At 46.3% G+C, this 24,698-nt stretch overlaps 1 protein-coding gene across 1 annotated transcript in view; it reads left to right on the top strand.

Annotated features, from left to right (window-relative positions):
- Window positions 1–24,698, top strand: part of LOC147900682 (uncharacterized) — a 138,036-nt gene that overhangs the window by 63,099 nt on the left and 50,239 nt on the right. The window contains exon 12 of the mRNA XM_087375501.1: window positions 7,579–7,723. Coding sequence (XP_087231627.1) covers window positions 7,579–7,723 — 145 coding nt within the window. The remainder of the gene's footprint in view (window positions 1–7,578; window positions 7,724–24,698) is intronic.

Here is a 24,698-nt window from a genome sequence, read left to right as displayed (position 1 = left end):
ACCTAACCCCTGGGTTAGGTTGGGAGTGTAACCCAACTCGAGGTGAGGGTTAGTGTGTTTGCTGCTAACTGAGGTAACTGTTGGTTGAGGCAAAGGGCTAATGGGTGGAGGGTGCTAATGGGCTGACGGGCTGTACGGAGAGGTATGGACTAGGTACGAGTTGCTGCTGTGATGGGTTGTACGGAGAGGTACAGGCTACTTACAGAGAGGTACAGATTGTTGACGGAGGGGTATGGACTGCTGCTGGCGGGCAATGGCTGTACGGGATGGGAGGGAGAGAGGTACGGACGGGAGAGTTATGTACGGGAGAGAGAGAGAGAGAGAGAGAGAGAGAGAGAGAGAGAGAGAGAGAGAGACGTTTGCGAAGGCCTCACGGGTCTATGGGACAAAATGCAAAACACACCAAAAAGGGAAAATAACTCATACAAGCCACAAAGCGCTGGAGCAAAGGGTGTGCTAACGCCCTTGCTGAGTAATATGCTGAAATAGAAAAGCTCAATAGCTCAAGCCAAATTTAAATCAAATACATAATATATCACATGCTATTTGCAGTAGGATGAGAGTGGAGTTGGAACTCAGAATCCAAAACCCAGCATTGTGGTGGCATGCCTATGAGCAGTGAAAATGTCTCGGATCTGCGTCTATCGGGCTGTCTCATGTTGTGGTGGAAGGGGGGGCGTGGTCTCCTCGATCTCTGACCTTGTTGAGTTATGTTCATAGTGACTCTGTCTCGGGTGGTCTCCTCCGAGGAAAGCTGTAATAGGTCTAACCTCAATAAAGGGTGCTCTGGTCGCTCTCCGTGTCGCGCATGGCCTCTACACCACTCTCAGAAATCTAGTGTGCCCGCATATTGGCTAGCTTCTCCTCCTCCATCCCATTGTGTCCTGGAGCTGACTCAAAGACATAGAAATCTGTGACCTGCCACTGTGTCTGGTCATCCTCTGTGCTCTGTGGTCTGATCGCCTCATGCTGCTCTCTGATTTGTCGTAGCAGGGTCTCCCTGTGTTGGCACATCTCAAGCAGATAGAGCTCAACGTAGACCTGGTCATGAAAGTGGATCAATCGTGATAGTGGGCCGAAGCCACTCCCATCCTGGTAGAGACAGTGGTATCGCCCTCGGATCTCGTAGTAGGCTGGGCAGGCTCAAAGAAAGTGCTCCTATGTCTCAATCACTCCGAGTGTGCATAGCATGCGGATCCGTTGCTCTCTGGGTATACAGGCTGCTCTCCCTGTCTCAATCCTCAACTGATGGGATGAGACCCGCATCTGCCCAATAGCAATCCTCAATGCATGTGAGACTTCTCTGTCCTCGAGATATTGGGGTCTGATGATGAACCCCTCCTCCGAGACACTCAAGAAGTGATTGCGGTAAAAGTGGGTCTTGGTGGGGAGCTCTTGATCCCCCTCCCCAAGTTCGAGATGTGTGGAGTCGGAGGAGATCTAATCGTATGATGCGGTTAATCTCATCTACCGGAATAGATTGAGGGGGTGCATCAATACTGTATTGAAAGGGAGGGGGCCTGTCCATCTAAATCCCCTGTCTGGCAAGCGATGTAGATATACGTGCATACCATGTGTCTACCCCATTGTCAGCTAATCTTCTGGATGACAGAGGCTGAAGCGGGTGCAAGATATGAAGGACCTCCTGATGGAGCAGTACTAAATGTGGGTACCATGGAGACATACGGTGGAGAGGTTGATGAGGCGGCACGGCGTGCAGAGGACCACACTGATGTAGCCATAGAGGAAATAGATGGTATTGCATATGTTGCAGGCGCTGCCGTCGTGAAAGTAGATGGTGAGGACATAGGAAACATGGGGGTCAAAGAGGATGCGAGGACAGTTGGGAAAGAGAAGGATGGGGTCGAAGCCATGTATGATGGATAAGTAGTAGGAAAGGACATAGATAATGGTAATGGCAACGTAGAGGGTAGGGACATGACCGGAGCAAAATGAGAGCCCACAGTTGTCATGGATGTAGAACCTAGACTCGACAGACCGGGGGTATGCATAATAGACGAAATAGTAGCTTGACCACTGGATGTCAAGTCCGGTGCTGTAGTAGGCACTACTCCCATTGAAGTGGCTGTTGATGAAGACATTGTTGCAAGAGGTGCTGTCTTGACCTTGAAGAGCTTCTGAGGAGGCCTTTTCCTTCGTACTTTCCTCTTTCACTTGCTCTCTGCTTTGTACTTCTTCTTCGGAATCTCGATCTGATCACCAGTGGATCTTGTTGGTCCAGATCGATGAGAGTTTTGATTTAGTTACTTGCTCTGGCTACTGCTCCAATGGGTTAACTTTGTGCTCGCCTTGAGGACTTCGTCGGCCGGAACTCTTCTCTCCACTCTCCTCAAGTACCTCCTAGTTCTCTCACTAGCTCCTTCAAGGGTATCATAACTACTCGGCATAAGAACTCTCTCCTCTAGGACCCTCGAATACCACTTCACTCTTGCTACTCAACACTAGCAATGTCCCACCATGATCGCCATAAACTTCCGGAGGTGCGCTCACTTCCGGAGGTGTTACCGGAGGCCTAAGGCCACTGATGTGAGAAGCATTGTAAGTACTCCATGTGCACCGCGTGTAGTCACCCTGTATCTGACAAGGCACTGCTGGATGAAACATCTGTGCCACGTATGAGTCAGGTCTGGAGAGGTTCTATAGAGTGTGATCGCGTGACATGAAGACCCTTGACGCATGGGCATGTGCTTGGGTGATATGTCCACCTGATGATTTGGTCTCAAGAAAATTCTTGGGTGTTCTTGATGCTTTTTTGGAACTGTTTTCCTCTTTAGTCCACTGTTTTGTTCCGAAATGTGCTGGCAGCTAGCTTGGCTTAGCCAAGCTAGTGACTGCTGTGAGCAGCCACGTGGCCCAGCAAACAGGGCCAAGAGCCATGTGGTATCCACGGGGCCTGGGAGAGGCCTTTGAGGATGCCATATTGAGGCGCAGCACCAGCGGGAGCAGCAGCAGTGGGCACAGCCAGAGGGGGGTGTTGCGGGAGCCCCAATGCAGACGGGCACTGAGGGCGTGTCGCGGGAGCCTTGGGCAGACAGGTGGGGGTTTAGAGACCTTGAGCAGGCTGACGGGGGGTAGAGGGATGGAGATGGACGGTTGAGGGTGGTGAGGGGAAGCTGAGGGTGGCAAGGGGTGGCTGAGGGCTGAGGGTGGGTGAGGGGGCGGCTGAGGTGCAGCCAGCAGGAATGATGGAGGCCTCGCGGCCTATGGGACAAAGTTCATCAAGAAAAGGAACTCATACAAGCCTCTATGGGTGAAGCAAAGGGCACGCTAGGCCCCTTGCTGAGTGCTATGCTAAGCTAAAGAGCTCAAGAGGTCAAACGCAAAACTCAAGTTGAAACTCAAAGCTGAAAAACTGAGACTCAAAATCTTAACCTGGTGCCGTGGTGGCTGTCCAGTGGGCTGCAAATTTGTCTTGGATCTGCATTTGTCGGGCAGTCTCTTGCTATGGCGGAGGTCGTGGTCTCCTCGACCTCTGTATCCAATGGGCGAGAAGAGTGACCCCTCGTGTCCAACGGTCTCCTCTCAGGAGAGTTGAGATAGGCCGGACCTCGATCATGCATGCTCTCGTTACTCTCTGTGCCGTGCATGGTTCCTGTGTCGCTAGTTCTATAGCGTCGTATTGTCTCTCCGTGCTGATCCACTTTGCCCTCACGTCAGATAGCTTCTCCTTCTTTACCCCACTATGTCCTAGAGCTGACTCAAATACATAGAAATTTGTGACGTGTCGCTGTACTCGGTCTGCCTCAACTTCCTGTGGCGTGGTCACCTCCTGCTACTAGTCTAATACGTCTCAGTAGTGTCTCTTTGTGCCGTTGCATTTCCATCAGATAGAGCCTAATGCAGACTTGGTCATGGAAGTGGATCAACCGTGAGAGTGGACCAAAGCCGCACCCCTCTTGAAAGAGGCAGTGGTATAGCACCCATATCTCATAGTAGGCTAGACAAGCACATAAGAAGTGTTCCTTTGTCTCGACCTCCCCTAGCGTGCTTAGCCTACAAAACCATTGCTCTCTTAGTGTGCTTGTAGCTCTCCCTACCTCAATACTCAACTGATGGGATGAGACCCGCATGTGCTCAATGGCAATCCTCAGTGCGTGTGAGACTCCTCTGTCCTCTAGGGATTCGATGATGAGTCCATTGTCCAATACTCTCACAAAGTGGTCATGGTAAAACTAGATCTTGGTGGGGAACTCTTGGTCCCTTGCCCCCAAGTTTGAGACATATGGAGCTTGAGGAGATCTAACTGTATGATGCAACTAATCTCATCTCGTGTGACCAACTTGGGTGGTGCATCCATGCCATACTGAAAGGGGGCGCCGGTCCATCTAAATACCCTTGCTGGCAAACCTTGTGGATACGCATGCATACCATGCTGTGTTGGATCCCGCTCTCTGCTAACCGTCTAGATGATTCTAGTGCCAACCTCGACAGTTTGGAGTTGGGTAAGGCCCCAATTCTAGGGAGGAATGCCACTATCTAGAAGATGGCATCAGTTCGAAGCGGGCTGATGGTGAACTCTGCCTGTACTCTCTGATGAGGAATTGAGGGCTTACTCCGAATCATCCTAAACCCCATAATCACCTGTAGCCTCTCAAATCTCCTCCTGTTTGTCATCGAGAGATGACCATCCAGAAAGATGTTGCATTGGCAGTCGGAGGTCACTAAAGTGTCAAAACAATCGGCGGATTCTAAAAGTGCATCTGGAACCACCACCTCTCTAGTCGGGCCAAATCTCCTTGCCCTCGTGTGGTCGTCCTTAGCTGCATGGACCATCTTGAAGAGTGGCCCTGTGAAGATTGCCAATATAGCGTGTGAGGTGTTATGAAGATCATAACCTTGGTCGTCCCAAGGTTAACTGCCAAGTCTCTCTCTTTATAACACAGCTCTCGGGCCTCCAGATGTCTTTGAAATCCCTCTGATAAAGATGATATGAGGACTAAGTCATTTGCATATAGCAGTATCATCAAGTCAGCCAATAGTGATCCCTCGCCGGTCAATAAAGGATGTGATCTCATCAATGTAAAGTTTGAAGAGAGTCGACAAAAGGGGGCATCCCTGCTTCCCTCCATTGGTGCTCTCAACCCAATCTGATAGGCCTCTTAGGGAACGATCTCTCCCTCTGATGGACTTGTATAGGCTCATCCCCCCCAAATCATGACCTTTGGATTGTGCACCTCGTGAAGTCTTCTGATCATACGAGATCATGGAACAATGTGGAAGGCCTTCTGGAAGTCCTTTTTTTGGAAGGAATTTCTCTCCTAGGCCTCCATTGTAGATTCATGGGACATCATAGAGTGAGCTTGCATATGTGTGCTAGACATCTGGATCCGTGATTGAAATAGGCGGCTTCCCCTTAGATAGAAGCCCTCACCCCATGTAGGATCTCCCTCTCAATTGGATCACCTCATCCATCTTGTGTGTGAGAAGAGCCCAGCTCGTACGACGTGTCAGTTGCCATGAGATCCGCTGCATCTCGTGTGTTGTCAGATGGACCAAGGCTCGCTCACATGTAAGGTGAGATCTCAACTATCGGCACTCGTTATCAAACCAACAATTTTGATATCATATGCTTGTATTAAACTCCGCATGAGACCCTTCAAGATCTATGGGGCTAGCGATCACTATCAATTAATAGTGATCCCTTAAATCCAGTGATAGAAAATATTACAAACTTGTTTTATGTAGTGAGTACTTCTTGGGGTAGCTTGTGTCCCAGTCCCAATACCTTGTTGAGTGTTCCAAAACCTGATTTCATCCTATTCATTCTGTCTTTGTGCCAACTGTGATTTGGGTAGCTTCCATCACCTTATGTGGTATGTTGCTGGCACCCATCTTCGAAACTCTATTCAGGTAAGCCATGAAATGGCATAATGCTTTCTCTTCTAGAGGTACCTTGACCTTGATAAGCTCCTAATCAGCCCTCGTCCATCATACCTTCCTCTTTCACCCTCCGCTTTGAATTTCTTCTCTAGAGTCCCGATCTGATCACCAGGGATCTTGCTGGTCCAGGTGAATGAAAGTTTCGATGAAGCTACTTGCTCTTGCTACTGCTGCTCGGCCTGAGGACTTCGGGAACTTCCATTGCACGTAATTCCTCTTGTATTGAGTTTAGTGTGTAGGAAGTCTTCTCTCCACTCGGCATAAGACCTCTCTCCTTTAGGGCCCTAGGATACAACTTCACTCATTGCTACTCAACACCACCGGTATCCCACCGTGATCACCATAAACTGTCTGAGGGGAGGTTTGATCTTTGCTGTAGGTGTTATTGGAGGCCAAATGCCACTGGTGTAAGATGCAAGGAATGTGTGTCACAACGAATGTTGAGGTGAAACTACTAATGTCTTCCCGTGAACGTTAGTGCAATTGATCATGTAGTGGGGCAAATGATTGTGGTATCTGTGATGGTGCAGACTCAGCGCGGAACGAGTACGGAGTGGACATTAGTGTCAATGATAAGCATAAAAGTGAAACACACTCACAACACCCAGCCCTCAACGTGCACAAGGCTGAACTCAAGCCACATAACACACGGTCCGCTGGACCGGATAAAGGAAGATGAAGGGAGGTTGGAGCTGCGAACAGAGATGGACGGGAGCATAGCATATAAGATGAAAATGACCAATACCCCACATAGAGACACACCCAGGAGTAGATATACCAAATGGAGATGCACTAGGCGAGTTTGTGACTCCAGCCTCTCTCTCCACTCATGCTTAATGATTGAATGCTCGAAAACTCCTATGCTTGAATGCCCCCAATCCCCTCTCCTAACCTCCTCTTCACAGTCACCTTCACCATCGGCTCGTCCTAACAGGAAATCCCCCTCCCTACTTCCTGTTGGTTGTCTTCCTTTCCCCTTAGCCGTTCCACTGCATCGATCGAATGATAGAAGCCACTAGGATAAAAAGGGGCTGGTGCCGCATGTGAAGGGGACGGCACTCCACCCTACATTTTAGACACCCAAATCTGCAAAACTGCCTTAGTGGGATTCTCCTTTGCATAGAAGGCATTTGGAATTCTGATATTGGCAGAGCGACCTCTCCTATGAGGCTCAGAATTCATCCAAACGACTAGAAAGTAGTCTAAGGTAGGAAAGTCGGGAGAAATTCACAGTGAACCACTTGTATTCAAAGCCCACTCGTCAAGATAAAATCTGTGAATGTGTGGATGAATGGGCTAAACAGCAGTATTAACTGCTACCAAGTAGTGTTAACCGATGCTCTATTTGTGTATAACAAATGTTAGTTACCATACATAATTGTTATCTCAAGTTCTAGCAATGTGGAATGCAAAACAAAATGCTATATCATGGTCTGCTATGCTAAATCTTACGTAGCAATGCTAATTACTTTACTATTTCAAGACCTGTTTTGTTAACTCATCATCAATAGTTTTCCTTGGTGATTAGTTATTGTGTTCTTCTACTGGATGGTTTGTCAGGGATTTTGTACTCCATATCATTCATTCAGACTAGATGTGATTTCCAACGTATTGCCCCTCTTAAGTGTTGCCTTTGTAGTCTTTCAAAGTCATCATCACCAAGATTTGGTGCTGCAGAATAAAACTATTTTGCAAAGGGGCTGATACAGTTATTTTGAAAAGACTAGCAAAAGACCAAGGTGGAGTTGCAGAAGTTAGTGTCAAGCATCTAGAAGAGTTTGCTCATGCCGGTTTTCGTACACTTTGCGTAGCAGAGCGGGAGGTATTGTACAATATCTTTTATCTAGCAATTTTCTATGCCTGCTGTTTTCTTATTTTGAGAGTTCTTAATCATGACCATAATGTATAACTGCATCCATCATCATTGCATTGAGTGCTTTTGTTCTCGGTTCTGGTTCACTAAGCTATCTTTTTTTTTCCAAGAAAGAGACTTCTATTAAGTAAGAGAAAAAACCCGCAAGAGCAAGCTCAAAGCGGAATACATCATGAAATCATGAGGATAAATAAAACCCCCTCAAAGTGAGGTGGAAAATAACCAAGGCTGAGGCTGAAAGTGCCACCTCAACCCTGTAGGAGTCTCAGAGAAGAAAGGAGAATCTTTCTATTCCCTGAAGAAAGAAGCCCTCCTAGCTGAGGCTGCACGGGAGCCTCCTTGCATACTCATCCATACGGACATCAAAGTATGTACGGTGTCTAGCCAAAGTGTGCGAGAGATGAACCTGAGTACCCTCCAAAGCGTCTGTACATCTGGCTCTCCAGATATGCCAGGATGCTATGCTCGCTAGAATCTCCCAAGAAGTATCCACAGACGCATTTACGGCTGTAAAAGGAAGGTGTGGTACCACATCCAACGAACAGGACTCAATCTGATGACGTCAAACCAAAATGGCCCGAGAGGAGTCAAGTCTCTCATAGAAATACCTGAGGCCCCTGTAAGAGAAAGCCAAGCCACTCAGCCCCATGTCATATAGAATGGGGAGTGGGCAAAGTGACTGAAAATCCTGGCTACCCCCATCCAAATCATCCTGGCCTGTCTACAATCCCATAAACAATGTTGAATAGTCTCCGAAGTAGAGAGGCAATGAGGGCAAGTAGGGTCGACTCCGAACCTGGATCTCCAAAGGTTCACTGCAATCCCACCATGGATAGACAGCCAAAAGAAGAGAGAGATCTTTCTATCCTGTGGGATTTCCAGAGTCTCCTCCAGAAGCACCTCTGCAGATCCGCAGTGATATCAAATGTCTGCCAAGGAGGAACTCTGGAAGGTCTCCAACCTCTATTGAGCTGAAATCTCTTGGCATTACTGATCGTGTAACGAAAGAAGGGGATGCTCTTCTCTCGATGTCCTGTGTCAATCCACTCCTACTCTCCAAGGTCCCACTGCAAACACCTAATGGGAACTCCGCCATAGAGCATGAGCCTCCAAGACCCGGTGGAGAGTAGCCGGGGGTCTGGGCCGAGGAACCACTCTGAATTTGATCCCTGCACCAAAAGACCTACAACTTGAATAGGCTGAAAAGCAGACTCAAGCAAGATGTCCTCTCTGGACCTGAGCAATCTGCCACCATCCTGCACACTAAAAACTAAAGCATCCTCTTGTGCATCTCGAAAGGCCAAAACCTGAAGCGGAACACCACCTCTCGTAAAAGTACCTACCCAAGTGGAGCAAGTGAGTGGCATATCATCTGTGTCTACCCAATCCTCTGGAAGGGCTGCCTCAATCTGCAAGATCCTCCCTGTACTCCCTCTGAGATGTCCTGTCAACTGAGATTTGGTCTCTTCTGGAAGCCTGCGGAAAGCTTTCCAAGACCCCAAAGATGATGCAGGTCCCCTCTCCCACCTGGACCACTGCATGTAGAGTGAGGCACCAAGTCGTTTGCCATGATCATCTAAAATACTGTCATTCCACATGATGGGTTGCCTATCAATCTCTTCACGAGAGGAAGGAGGAATCCTCCGAAGAGTGCTCCTAAAACTGGCCCATGCTTTCAGAATGGTAACCATGAGAGGGGACGAAGTCATCCAGTCTCCTCCTGAAGAAGGTGTGTACCTCTGTATGCTGCTAATAAGAAAGGCCTTCCACGGTTCTTGCCCTGGCAAAAGTCCCCGCACCATCATCTTGCATAGTAAAGCTTTGCACTGTAAATCTGGATCAATAAATCTGGATCAATAATATTGAGACCCCCTTCCTGTGTAGGGAGGATGAGGGTCTCCCAACCCACCCTGGCTAAGGCATCTGCTGTGCCATCAAGCCCACTCCAAAGAAAATTTCTGATTGGTCTCTTGAGCTAAGAGATGTAGTCCCTAGAACGGCACCAGCAAGAACAAACAAACAAGGCCATGGCCAAGAGAACCTGGTTGACCACCACAAGTCTAGAGGCAATATCCAGCTTGTCTGAGCTCCAAAAAAGGAGCTTCCTCCTGGTGCTCTCCAACAAACTGCTGCGTGGAAGAAATATCCAAGCCGACCTGGCAGCCCAAATACCTGACAGGCACACCCCTCTGAACCCAAGTGAATCCTATGTCAAGCCCCCAAACTGGAGTGTCCTCATCATTGATCCAAAAGCCATTGGATTTATGCCAATATATTTGCGCCCTCGCCGCCAAGCAAAATAAATCCAATGCTGTCCTGAAAGAAGTGAGCGTCTGTGGAGTGGCATCCAAGTAAACTGCTGTGTCATCTGCCAAGTCGCTGTCAAGTAACTCCTCTTCCCTTCTATTGGGAAGTCTCAGCCCAAAGATGTCAGCTTGAGATCTACTCATAGCTTCGGCCACGAACAAAAAAAGAAAAGGAGCAAGGGGGCATCCCTGACGGACTGATCTGGAAATCTCAAAACTCTCACCCCTTACCCCACCAATAAGTACCTGGCTGTGGGCTGATCTGTACAAAGAGGAAACACCTATGATCCAAGCATCAGTAAAGCCAAAACGTAGAAGGGTGCCCTCCAAAAAACCCCAATCTACTCTGTCATAAGCTTTCTCAAAATCCAAAAGTAGAATGGCTAGACCCTGGCCGCTCTGCATGGCCCACTTTGAAGCTTCCTAGAAAGAGAAAATGTTTTAAAAAATGCTTTTGCCATGCACAAATCCCGTCTGAGTGTCATGAATAAGATCTGGGAGAAGGGGCTGCAATCGGAGGCTGATTGCCTTGGCCAGAATCTTGTAACAAGTCCCCAGAAGTGTGATAGGCCTCCACTGGGACACTAGATTTCTGCAACCTCCTTTCGGGATAAGGTGGATGAGACCCTCTGTAAGCGACCCAGGCATCTCACTAGAGTCCCAAATGCCCTGCAGGGCTGAAGTAATGTAGTCTCCGATCATATCCGAAAATGCAATGAAAAAAGAAGGGCTAAGGCCATTCAAACCTGGGCACTTGCCCTTGTGAAGGGCTGAAAGTGCAGTCCTGAAAACTGTGTTGGTGAAAGGTGCATCAAGCAAAACATGCATATCTAGTTTCACCAACAAAGGGATGCTTTGCCAAATAACCTGTCTAGCAACCTCTCTATCCCGTGTCTTAGGATCAGTAGTAAGAAGGGCGGCCTAAAAATCTGAAGCTATGCGCAAGACATCATCTGGATCTGTCTGTAAACCCCATGTGAGTCAATAAGCTGGGATACACTCTCTCTCCTATGTCTAGGGCCAAGAGTAGAGAAAAAGTGTTTATTGACTCTGCCACCCATCTGCATCCTGAAGGACTCCCGTGCATGAAAGGCATGCTTTGCTCTTTGATCAAGCAGTACCTGCTGGCGAGCCCTTGCTGCAGCAAGGTGCTCCTGAATCCAAGTATTTGAAGGCCGTTTCTGCTCTTCCCTCTGCAAAGCTGCCAACTGTTGGCGAACACCAATCTCACGTTTGAGAATATCTCGTTTCCTAGTATAAGCAACTGAGAGGTAGAAGTCGCTAATACCAGAAAGGGCAGCAGCTACTTGTGATGGCAATGGTTGCCCACCCTGCACATGAGAAACCCATGTCTGCAGGGCTGCCTCTGTAAGGTCCTCCTCTATGTACAAGGCATCTGGAATCCTCATGCTGGTAGACCGGCCACTCAAGTGAGGCTCTGAGATAGCCAGCACAACAGGAAAGTGGTCTGAAGTGGAAACCCCAGCAGCAATGCATATCGATCCACCTCTGTCTAGTGCCTAATCATCTACATAGAATCTGTCAATGCGTGCATGAATAGGCATCTGCTGCCTCCTGTTCGACCAAGAGAACAGGAGGGACTGTGGTTGAATAAGAAAGGCATCGTCCAACCAAGTATCTCTGCCACAGTAGTGAAAAAGGAAGGCATCCCAAGCTGCTCTCTCCAAAGAGTGAAGTCCTCCTTCTCTACCCCCTTTTTTGTCTGACGGTAACTCAACCATGTTAAAGTCACCTCCAATTACCCATGAATCCGCAACGGGGGCCCAGGAGAGCAAATCCTTCCACATGATGGCACGTTCCCCTCTAATGTTGGAGGCATATAGGTTAAGGAAACCAACCTTACACCCTCCAATCAAGAGAATAATCCACTGAGCTCTAGAGGGAATAATGACTCCGTGTCCAACAACCAAGGGGAGAACCAACTGCGAAACTGAAATAGAAGTGCCCCCCCTGGTGCCCAAGGCAGGCGACCAAAAGTATGGCCACAAAGCAACTTGCCTGACTTGGCACAATCTCTAGAATCCAGTTTGTGCTCCTGAATAAATAAGATATCAATGGAACCCCTAGTAACACCTGGATGAAGCTGATCCCGGATCAGCTGTCTACGGCGGCGATGTAGGACGAGCTGAATCTTTCTGTGACGAGCTGCTGCTCCTCCCCGCTCCCTTGCTGCCCCCTCTCTTCCAGCCCCTCCCTCAGCGCCCTCCCTTGTTGCCCCCTCTTCGCTAGCCCCTCCCTCTGCATCAGCCTCTCCCCCTCCCCCGCCCTCAGCCTCTCCCCTCCTTCCCCTTCTCTCCCTCTTAGCCCGCCCCCTCACCTCTCAGCTCTGCTCCCCCTCTGCCTCCCCCACTCCCTCTCAGCCCTGCTCCCCCTCCCCGCTCCCTCTCAGCCCGCCCCTTCAACTTCAGCCCTGCTCCCCCCCCCCCCCCCCCTCCCTCTCAGCCCTGCTCCCCCTCCCCCACTCCCTCTCAGCCTGCCCCCTCACCTCTCAGCCTGCTTCCCTCTCCCCCGCCTCTACCTCTTCCCCCCGCCTCCTCCCCCCCCCAAGCTTCTTCCGCCTCTACCCCCTCCCCCGCCTCTACACCCCCCCCGCCTCTACCCCTTTCCCTAGCCTCTATCCCTCCCTCGCCTCTACCCTTCCCCCCACCTCTCCACCGGTCGTGAAAACTATTACTTTTTCTAAAGATGAGTTGCAGCAGCTCAAGAAGGACGTAGAGATTGAATGCTCTACCACGTTGCTAGCACGCATCTTGAGGTCTCACCCTTCCAAATCCCAAGCAAGAGACTGGATGCTTGCGGCTCTCCCCCCATACCTCACTCCACGATTGTTAGATGTTCGTCTTCTGGGACGAGGTTTTTTCCAGGTTGTTTTTGACACTCCAAAGGCTGCGAGCACACTGTGCTCAAAGCTGAGTTTTTACACCTGGGACACAGGAAGATCTTCTTTGACGCCTTTGATATGGGTTTCGACCCAGTGGAGGCAGATAAGGAAATCTTTTCGCTCTTCATCGGATTTCCCAGGCTTTCAGGTTTACCATCGACTTCTTTCTGTTATTGGGGAGCATTTTGGTGCGGTTGCTGAGATCACACGCCTCCCTAGTTTGCCATTGACTGCAGCAGAGGCAACCAAGGCTGATGGGGTACCTAGAGTTAGGGTCCTCTGTAAGGATCCTAACCTCACGTTGGACCGTGTTATGATCCAGCGCCCGGATGGTTTCTTTTTTCGCTGGAGAGTAGAGATTACAGGTAGGCAGGACCAGTGTAGGATATGTAGGACCATTGGACACTTTGCCAGGGATTGCCCCAGGAAGAAGAAAAGACCCAAGAAGTCCTCTGGTACAGCTACCGCCCCACGGCCTCGAGAGGGGGGTGGTACAGGTCCGTGGTACAGGTCCAGCATTTGCTCCTCGGCCTCGACAGGGGGGTGGTACAGGTCCTGCACCTGCTCCTCGACCTCCGCATGGTGGCCCTCCTTAGGATGGTGGTGGTACAGGTCTAGTACCTGCTCGGCTTCGACATGGGGTGGTACAGGTCCAACACCTGCTCCTCGACCTCCACTTGGCGGTCCTCTCAGGATGGTGGTTTAGCTCCTGCTCGCCAGAGTGCTCCTCCACGGAGCGCTCCTTTAATACCGCCACCTTCTACCTCAGTTGCCTCACAACCTTCTACCTGAGAGGCACCCGACGCATTACAGTGGGTTCCAATTCGTGTGAAGATCCTTGCTTCTGTTCACGAGTGTACACTAGTGGACTCTGCTTCACCTCGGGCTGTCCCTCTAGTCTCACCTCACACAGTCCGAGATGCTGAAGCTTCGACCTACTCCCTGGTTGTAGCTTCTCCCCTAGAACCAGTGGTGCCAGACACTCTCCTTGAGGCAATACAGGTCTCTGCGGCTTGGTAGACACAGGATCGAGAGTAGTCCTCACTTCCTCCCTTGGATAGGGGGAAGGGGATGCTTTACACTATTGATCCTCTTCCTTCAGAAGGGATCCTTTGCACTCCGATGTCTGGCTTGCTTCACATGAACTCATTTTCAGCCCTGGCAGATGCTTCAGATTTCCAAGAGGAGGAGTTTGTGCCCTCTACTTTTGGTGAGCCAGTGATTGGGTTTCCTGTTGACAGGGCTTCTTCTTTAGGCGGCAGGGTTCTTTTCCCTGTTGATTTTCCGCAAGTTGGTTCCATTCCTCGCTCGTCGAGCAAGAGGTTTTCCCCTATTGAGGGGTTTGTTTCTGCCACTAGGTCGGGTAAGGTGTTCCACTCTACATCCTCCCGTTGAGGAGGATCACTAAGCAATCTGCATCCTGTTCCAACAGAAATTTAACTTGATTTATGCAAGATGAGACAAGCTATAGAGCACAGTGAGCAATTACTTGGAATATGGTGAAAGTAATACCAACTTTATTGACAAGTACCCATGTAATAAGGATGATGGCATGGTGAATTTCACTTACACCTTGCTGCCTGTGGGTACCACCCAGTTGAAGAGGTTCGAGCTCCCAAGGTGAGGCACAAAAAGTATGCATACATTGAATCTTGATGAGACAAAGGTCATGTTGGTAAAGATCGACAAGCACAACCATCCACAAGATAGCCTTCATTAAAAGAAAAATAGGTGGAAGGCCGAGTTGCTAGCTCCCTCCTCCCCCTGCTGGCCTTCATTGCCTTGTTGTTCATGCCTCCCCCTCTGCCTCCTCCTTCGTCTCCCCTCCGGCCCTGTACCTCTTCCCTTTGCACCCCTTCCGCCTCCTCCCTGCCTCTTCTTCAGCCTCCCCTTCTCGCTCCCCCCGTGGCTGCTTGGGTGGGTTGCTTGTGCAGCTCATGGCTATGCGCCCCTAGGGGGCCGCTTTCGCTGCGCGCAGGCTGCGTCATAGGCACGCCTAGCAGCGCGGTTGCGGGCATGGCCGCTGTGGCTGGTTGGGTGCTAAGGGCACCTGGGCCCTTGGGCTTGAGACCTGCCTTCACCAACCTGAGCTGGTGGGAGGCCTCTCAAGCAGGGGCGGCCTCTTTTAGGCTGCCTTCCCTTGCAAAGGGATCGTGAACCCCAATCTCGGGCTGCTCACTCCCTCCCAAGGGGTTTCTTCGTGACTCAAAAGCCCGTCCACAGGGCCTTCCTGTGCTCAAAGAAGCCTTAGGAGGTGTTCCTTGGTTCTGGGGAGTGGTGAATATTTTTCCCTTTTTCCTTTTCTTCTTCCTCTCCGCAGGGCAGCAGGTGGTTCTTTGCATTCTCTTGGGGCACAAGTTTCTCGGTGGTAACCTCAGTCTGGCCAGAGGGACTCTCATGGCAGCACACTCGAATCCCACTACTGTCAAGTTCCTTCTCTTTTCGGAGGATAAGCAACAAGTTGAAAAAGCAGCTCAATCATTGCAAGACAAAGCGATGGCAGGTAGGATCGTGGGCCTTACTCCTATGGGGCGACAAGTTCGTGAGTGGATCCTTAGCACTAAAGGGTGACCATATTTAGGAGGTCACCATCTATGGTAGGAGAGTCTTTCTCCTACAGCTACACTCACCGGAGACTACCTTGACCCTTGTGAAGTAGAGTCCGATCTTCCTCAGCCCGCTGTTGTTGCGGCAATTGTAGCAGATGACGGGGTCCCCATAGTCGCTCCGAGAAGAGATCCACCTCGAGACACTAGATGGGGGGGAGCTATGCCAGAGGATAGAGATCTCAGGGCTTCTAGGCTAGTGCCTTTGATGCCAATTGATGGGGCATTTAACATGCCCAAATCTGTCATGTCAAATTCGGCTCTCAACTCAACCTTGAAATCTACAATTATATCCTCATTTGACCCCGTGAGTAGCATGTCATCTACATAAGAATGATGACTAAAATATCCCCCCCATCCTTCTTGATGTAGAGGGTACTTTCTATGGGACTATTGTGTAATCCCTTACTTGCCAGGAATGCATCTATCTTGACACATCATGCACTTGGCCTTGTTTCAGCCCATATAAAGCTTTGTTAAGCTTGCATACCTAAAATGCATTGCCAAAAAGTTCAAATCCAAGAGGTTGTTTGACATAAACCTCTTCTTGCAAGTCCCCATTAAGGAAAGCTGTTTTTATGTCCAACTAATGGACATTCCAAGCGAAATTTACAGCCATTGCAATAACTGACCGTATGGTGGTCATCCGGGATGTAGGAGCAAATGTCTCCTCATAATCTATGCCCTTCTTATGTGTATAGCCTTTGGCAACCAGTCGTGCCTTGTACCTATCAATAGACCCATCTGGTTTCCTTTTTACCTTGAAAACCCACTTGGTACCAATGGCATGCTTACCTGGTGGCAAATCCACAACATCCCAAGTCTGATTTTTCTCTATGGACTGCAACTCATTGTGCATGGCTTACATCCAATGCACATTATCTTTTGCTTCTTCAAAAGAGTCAGGCTCCTTTTCATCAAGAAGAGGCCGTGCATAAGCTGTCTCAACTGAAAGAGCCCCCCCATGTGTGCCTTACTGCACTACAAGTCGTGCCAGGCAATGGAGCCTCAAGCCTACTCTCCTTGAGAGTCTGAAGCAACCAATTCGGGACTGTTTTGGCTGCGTGTATCTCTTGAATCTCTTGCCTGACAACTTCATCCACACCCTGAGGTGGTACAAAATCAGCCTGTGACTGAATCGGGGCATGTGGATCTGGAGGAGGTTGCTTTAAATTCTGAATTTCAGCGGGAAAACCAAATGCTCTGAAGAAGCTGGAATCTGAAATTCAGCATGTGTATGTGCTGAATTTTCAGAGAATATAACATCTCTACTAACAAAAATCTTGCGTGTAGCAGGATTGTAGAGACGATAGCCTTTGCTTTGTGAACTATATCCCACAAAAATGCATTTGAGTGCCTTATCTAACAACTTGTGTCTAAACTCCACAGGCACGTGGGCATATGCAACACAACCAAAAACTCTGAAATGGTCCACTAAAGGCTTTCTGCCATGCCATGCCTCATAGGGAGTGATTGTCTTCAAAGCCTTTGTAGGAGCCCGATTCAAAATATAGTTGGCACACATGAGGCCTTCAAGCCAAAACCTGTGAGGCAAGTTTTTACTTGTGAGTATGCATCTATCCATCTCCATGACAGTGCGATTCTTCCGCTCAGCTTTGCCATTCTATTGAGGTGTAAGCCTCACTGTAAGCTGATGTGTGATGCCTTTCATCTTAAAAAATGCCTCAAATTCATGAGACATATACTCTCCCCCTCGATCTGTGCGAAGTGTCTGCACCTTGAGTCCTGTCTCATTCTGAACCATAGCCACAAAGTGTTTGAAATGCATAAACACTTCTGATTTTGCCTTAAGACCATAGACCCAAGTGTAGTTGGTGAAGTCATCTATGAATGTAACAAAATAGAGATAACCCCCTAAAGCAGGTGTCCTCATGGGACCGCAGACATCACTGTGAATAAGCTGTAATTTTCGTGTAGCTTTCACTACACCATCCTTCTTAAAGGGAAGTCTATGCAATTTGCCAAGGATGCAACCTTTACAGGCACAAGGAGGAGGCGATAATGTAGAGATTACCATAGCTGATGCTCGAGTTAACCTAGAGCATCTGCAACTACATTGCGTAGTCGTGGAATGTACTCAATGGTCATGTGAAAGTTGGCCAGAAACTCAACCCAGCGTGCTTGTCGAGCGTTCATGACTTTCTGAGTAAAGATATACTTTAGAGAGTGATGGTCTGTCTTGACTACCGAGTCGGCTCCCATGAGATAATGTTTCCAAGAGCGATAAGCATGTACAACGGCAAGAAACTCCTTATCATAAACCGGGTATCGGCTTTGGATATTAGAATGTTTATGGCTGTCAAAAGCAATAACTCTGCCTTCTTGCATCAACACTGCTCCTTCTTGCATCAAGAATGTTTATGGCGTGAAAGGGTGCGTCCCTTTTTCGTTTGTGGCTGCCTAGGTTGGGTGGTTGCCCAAAAATTAAAGGGTGGGTTTATTTAACCCTTGGGTATCTAGGGTAGACCTAAGATTTGGGGCTGGGTTTTCCTTTTTAACCCCTCTAGGTACCCTTTTTATAAGTGCTTGGTGCCAAAAGCTGTGCCTATTCGAAGGGGTGTGACCCTTGGAATAGGTGCACCTTTTCATGAAGGGGAGTGTCCCTGTGTTTAAAAGGGGTGTCCCCACATGAATAGGTGTGACCTTTTTGCCACGATGGGGTGTGTCCCTTGGGTGAGGAGTCAAGACTCTTCATCAAAAGGTGTGTCCGATGGTGCAAAAGGTGCGTCCCTTCGTTTTGGGACAGCCCAAGCACATGAAAAGACACGATTTTTGTCGTGTCCATTCACATCAACTCGTGATGTGTGGGAGATGGAGAGACCATTGATGACTTTAGGCAGGGTTGGCGCTAAAAATTTTTACGCTCATCCTCTCCATCTGTTCCATGCACAATGTGCACGGATGTCCTTCTAGCGGCGCTAGAAGGTGGGGGGCATTTCCTACAGGCAGGAGCGAAATTTGCTCTGATACCACTGTAAGAAATCCTAGATTTACTATATTTAGAAATGTGCTAAGGAACAGAATGGAGACAGAAATAGCAGAGAACAAGGAATAATTGTATTGCTTGAGTGTCTGTAGTGTAGCTGTAGTGTGTCATCCATACAATTGGGCCTCTCTTATATAGAGAGTGAAGAGTCACACATGAAAAGGTGTGTACTCCAAAGTGTATGTGCATGAAGAAGTGTGTACCCCTTGTGAAGGGTGTGACCCTTGATGAGAGGGTACATTACAATAGGAATGTCTCTTCAATAGAATGTCTCTTGTGAAGGGTTGTGCCTCATAAGAAGTGTCTCGTCGAAAGGGCATAGGGTTGTTTCTCATAGGAAGTGTCCCATCGAAAGGGCATACCCTTCCACAAGTGTCCATTCATCAAACCATCCATAAGTCTAGAAATAGAGAAAGGAATACGTCACAGATCGTGACACCTTGCTGTACTGAACAAAAAGAAGTCCATTGATCCATTATTGTTGCCAGCCAAACAAGTTGCCACGCGTCTAAAGAAGCGCTGAGTGCGGGAGTCCCAATCCCCCGCCTCCTAGCCACGCATGCCTCTCTCTCCTCCCAAAAGATCCTGGGAGGGATATGAGAGAGAGGGGTTCAAGGGCCATTATATTCAATGCCCCTTATTCATTACATATGTATATGGGATTTCTCCCAAGTCTTCTAGCCACGTGTCAGCTGTGCGTGAGCCTCCTCAACAAACCACATCATATGATTCACTAACCAACCAAGGGGTGAAGGCTACCACCTCCAACACCGCCCTTGTGGACAAACCCCGTGCAAATAAGTGTGACTAATTGATCAAACCTTGACCACGATTACAATGCCCCGCCAGCCAAATGACGACGGCCACCAAATGCCACGTAGGTAGCACGTCTGCCAAAGACCACGGGAGGTACAAATGCGTAGAACAACCAAGAGTTGCCGTCGCCGCCGTGGATCATGCACACAAGTCGCACTTAAAAGCTGCCGCTGTCCGATCGCGACATCTCTGCTAGCACGCAGTCCACAACGCCGCCACCATGTGTCACGCATACAAAGCTACGCCAGAACAAACACACAGTCCGCAGAATTGGGACGCATGTTGGCAGTCAAACAAACACTGCCACTCGTCTAAAGGAGCGCCGAGTGCGGGGGGTCCCAATCCCCCACCTCCTAGCCACGCATGCCTCTCTCTCCTCCCAAAAGATCCTAGGAGGGATATGAGAGAGAGGGGTTCAAGGGTGATTATATTCAAGGCTCCTTATCCATTACATATGTATATGTGATTTCTCCCAAGTCTTTTAGCCACTTGTTAGCTGTACACAAGCCGCCTCAACAAACCACATTACATGCTCCACTAACCAACCGAGGGGTGAAGGCCCCGAGGCAGTCGATAGAGCGAGCGAGGAAAAGCGAGCGGGCCCAAAAAAGCGAGCGAGCTTTTCCACAATTTCCTTATCGAGGTATTCAACATAGCTTTGTGGAAACCACTATTTGGGAAAATTGTCTAAAATAAAACTTATGTCACTATGTGTAACTATACCAATATTGTGAATTATAGTCTACCTTAACTTCCAATTGGAGCCATACTCACATTATGCAACAATAGTATGTGGTTTGAAAGAAACCGAATTTCCACTCCAAAGCGGATTCCATTACTAATACAACAATTCTTTTGCATTTGAAATGGGTCTTATTATCAAACTCCTTCAATAATCAAAACAAATGCGTTGCTTGATATGTTGAACTTAGTAACATAAACATCACTTCACCCATATGTGGGGAAAAAAAACTTTCTGTAGACTTCATAGCATGGGATTGCATCAACACTTATGACATTCAAAATGGTTCTTCTTATTAAAAGTGTTATTAACCATGAAAGAAAATGTTTAAAAATAGTTCACCCATATGTTGAAAAACCCAAGTGTCATTTATGACATTCAAAATTGTTCTTGCAACCATCCTGTAGTTCCTAGAGATTTTGCCCATACTTCCAACCCCTTCCCTTCAACCACTAAGAGGTATCTAATAGTTTTATAGAACACTTGAGATATCATCACCTCCTAATACAAAACCATTATTACTATTTGTAGAACACTTGAGATATCATCACCTCTTAATACAAGACCATTCTTACTATTTGTAGAATACTTGAGATATCATCACTCCTTTCCTTCAGCCACTAAGAGGTACCTAATACTTTTGTAGAACACTTGAACCATTCTTACTATTTGTAGAACACTTGAGATATCATCACCTTTTAATACAAAACCATTCTTACGGTTTGTATAACACTTGAGATATCATCACCTCTTAATATAAGACCATTCTTAGTATTTGTAGATCACTTTAGATATCATCGTCTCTTAATACAAGACCATTCTTACTATTTGAGAGATTAATGGATTAAAGGTTTGAAGCTCATAGGAGACGAAGGAAGAGAAAGTCAGTTTCGACATGAGGACAATAAAACTAATTGGAATATTTTGACTTATGTATTATACCTTTTTGAAGACTATGAATTTAAGTCAGTTTCAACATTAGGATGATAAAACTAATTAGAATATTTTGACTTATGCATTATATATTTTTGAAGACTATGAATTTTAATGAGGAGAGGCATGCACACTACTTAGTAAATACACTAGTACTACTCCTAGTCTACGACTATTAAGCCTAGTAGCACCAGTGTGATTTTGAGCCTTGTATCAGCCTTTTGATAATTTTCTTTCATCTTTAGTGCAATAGAAATTATTCCTTCTATCAGAAGAATCTTGCCAAATTTATTCAAAGTGATGATTTTGTAGTCTACAGCCACTATCCTCTGACTCTCAAAAATATATTAATGTGAGCACCCATTTATCTTGTTTGATCAACCCTAGACTATGTTGCGATAGGACATTACTAGAACAAAAAAAAAAAGAATTGATATGGCGATGTTCGGTGTGAAATAACCAAATTAAGGATTTAATAAGAAAGAAAACAATCAGAATCAATAGGCTATTCAATGGCTCAAATCTACACAGAAATTATAACGTGCCTCTTAACTCTTATGCATTCCAGCTCCTCATGTTTGACAAGAATGCAAACAATAATGAAATCACATTATCTATAGTTTCAAAGTAAGCAAAGCACCAAAAATAAATGCAAACGTACTGGATGACGAATAAATAGGTATAGATATAGATAGACCTATATATATGCATTCATAGATATAATGATGATTAAAGTTGGACGGTATAATAATATTATGTGTACTATCATTGGGATTAGGACTACTATTGGTAATATTGTATGTAGTAGTAGGAGAACTACCATTAAGGAACACTCAAATAAAATTACTAATGGTGGTGATAAAACTACCACTAGTAGTTTGGTAATTACCCCTAACATCTACAACAAATATTTGATGGGTAGCTAGTATTAGGTCAAAAGGCCCCAATTGTGCTATAATAATGGACCAAAAAAGGGAGTGCTATAGCATCACCTAAGGGTCACTTTTTATCCATGAAAGAAACAAGTCGGTGCAACCTAGGTCATACAGATCTAGGTCATGTGGAGTGGTTCGCGTCTCTTTCCTTGACAAAAAAGTTACACTACCTTTGATAGTAACTACAAAGATTGCTGCCATAGTGCTGTAGAGTAGCCCCTAGGTTGCACCATCATCCCTTTTTGCTTTTGAGCCATTAAGTTTGATCCACTGATTTTATGTAGAATTATTCTACTATATGTTCACATGTCCTTAATAGGATCTTGATATAATCCCTTCCATTGTAAGTACTTTTACTTCAAGTTTCACATATCCTTAACAAACCACTAGGCTTCAACACAAATTCATTCTTATGTTTCAAGCCTTAAACTCAAACACTCTTGTAAAAGGGATAATGTATTAAAGCTACATTCAATCCATCAAATCTTTTGAATAACAGTTCTATTGAAAATTCATGTATCATCAATAGGATTTCATCCATTATATGTTCATTTGTCTTTAATAGTATGTCTAAAAATTCATGTATATTCAATATTATTTCTCTCATGTGTTCCAATATCTTCAAAAGGATACCTTTATTTAATAATGTCCAAACTTGAGCATTGATTTGTATTTATCAAACACAATTTCACTCCACCTATTCTTTAGAATGAAATTTTTTCGCCAAAAGTGGGCCAAATGTAAGGTCTTTCCACATATTCTTAAGAATGAAAATTTTGGCCTTACGTTGGCAAGTCTATGGAATGAGGGTAAGGCCAAAGTCTCTGGTACGGTGCATTAGGTCTTGATTAATTCTTCTTTAGGCTTGAATATTTAATGCATTAACTTCACAACTATTATTTATGCTTGAACTTGTAATGTATTAATTTCATGACTTAGGATTTTATGAAGTTATATCTAACATGTCCCAAATTTAATGGAAATTAATATCCTACATAACACAACAAAGTATCATCATATCCCTTCCCAAAATCACTGCTACCTAGCAACTCTCCTGGCATTTTCACTGCCTTGCATTTGAGTTAGCTATGATGAAGAATGTTGCCTGCCTTTGGAACCTCTTAGAGTTACCGTTAGCATGATCTAATTTCATGTACCCCAAAACTTGAGACTTGGAGATTCCCACATCACACCAGTGGTAGCTATCTTTTCCACTCTCAATGCTAGTAAGAGCTAGGGCCCATAGACCGGTAAAAGAAGTCTTTTTGGAGGTTCAATTTTTTCCCTCCGTCTTCTGCAAGCCCCTTGATGAAATAGGATATATTCATCACCCTACATTTAATGCAATAATTGACACAACTTTTTTGGACCTGACTATGTAGTTTACATCCCAAAATTGGTGCTAAAATTGCAGATTGGGAGATTCCCATATCACACCAACGGTAGCTGTCTTGTCCACTCTCAACACTAGTAAGAGCCGCGGTCCCCATAGACTGGTAAAAGAAGTCTTTTTGGAGGTTCAAATTTTTGCCTCCGTCTTCTCCGGCCCCATGACGGAATAGCATATATTCACCACCCTACATTTAATGCAAGAATTGACAACTTTTTTTGGACATGACTATGCAGCTTACATCCCAAAATTGGTGCTAAATTTTCATACCGGGCATCTCCATTTGCCGGGAGGTGTCCCTAGCGACCCCTTGGACTTGCTCTATTTGTCTAGTTGTGTCTCTCCACAAAAATCGGAGTAGGGCCTATTTTCCCCATCTAGTAAAACTATATGCATCAATATGTATGTATGTATGTATGTATGTATGTATGCATGCATGCATGCATCCATGTATGTATGTACACACACACATATGTATGTATGTATGTATGTATGTGTACTAAAACTACTAAAACTATATGCATCAAATAATGTTGTTGATCAATTTTTAGCATACCCCACCAAAATCAAGACCCCCATTGCAAAGAAAGGTAAGGAACACAAGTGCTTGTTCTTATGCTCATGAGACAACAAAATGCATGACATAGGCAACCAATGGGGTCTTACTTTTGATGTTTGTATTTATGTATGTACGTATGTATGTATAAATGTATGTATGTATGTATGTATGTGTGTGTGTGTGTATATGTATGTATGTATGTATGTATATATGTATGTATGTATATATATATATATATATATATATATATATATATGTATATGTATATGTTGATGCATATATGTATATATTGATGTATATATTGATGCATACAATTTTGATATATGGAGAAAATGGACATGAAAACCATCTAAATTGGTTCTTGTCGTTCGATTTGATATATGACATGATCCTATTTGGATTTGTAAGTCCAAAGATATGGGGTCCTACTTTTAGGGCGTGAATGCCTAAAATAGGTAGCGCATTAACGCGCTACCTATTTCATGCATTTAGGCCTCAAAAGTAGGACCCCATTGGCAACACAATGGGGTCCTAGTTTTAAGGCCTAAATGCATGAAATAGACAGTGCGTTAATGCGCTGTCTATTTTAGCCATTCAGGCCCTAAAAGTAGTACCCCGTATCTTTGGACTTGCATATCCAAATGGGGTCATGTCATATATCAAATCGAACGGCAAGATCCACTTTAGATGGTTTTTATGTCCATTTTCTCCATCAACTAAAACTATAT

Source organism: Dipteris shenzhenensis, chromosome 6 (assembly GCF_047967505.1).
Source record: "Dipteris shenzhenensis isolate YYH24624 ecotype China chromosome 6, Dip_SZ_1.0, whole genome shotgun sequence".
NCBI classification, from domain to species: domain Eukaryota; kingdom Viridiplantae; phylum Streptophyta; class Polypodiopsida; order Gleicheniales; family Dipteridaceae; genus Dipteris; species Dipteris shenzhenensis.
This window is presented reverse-complemented; position numbering and strand designations above follow the sequence as displayed.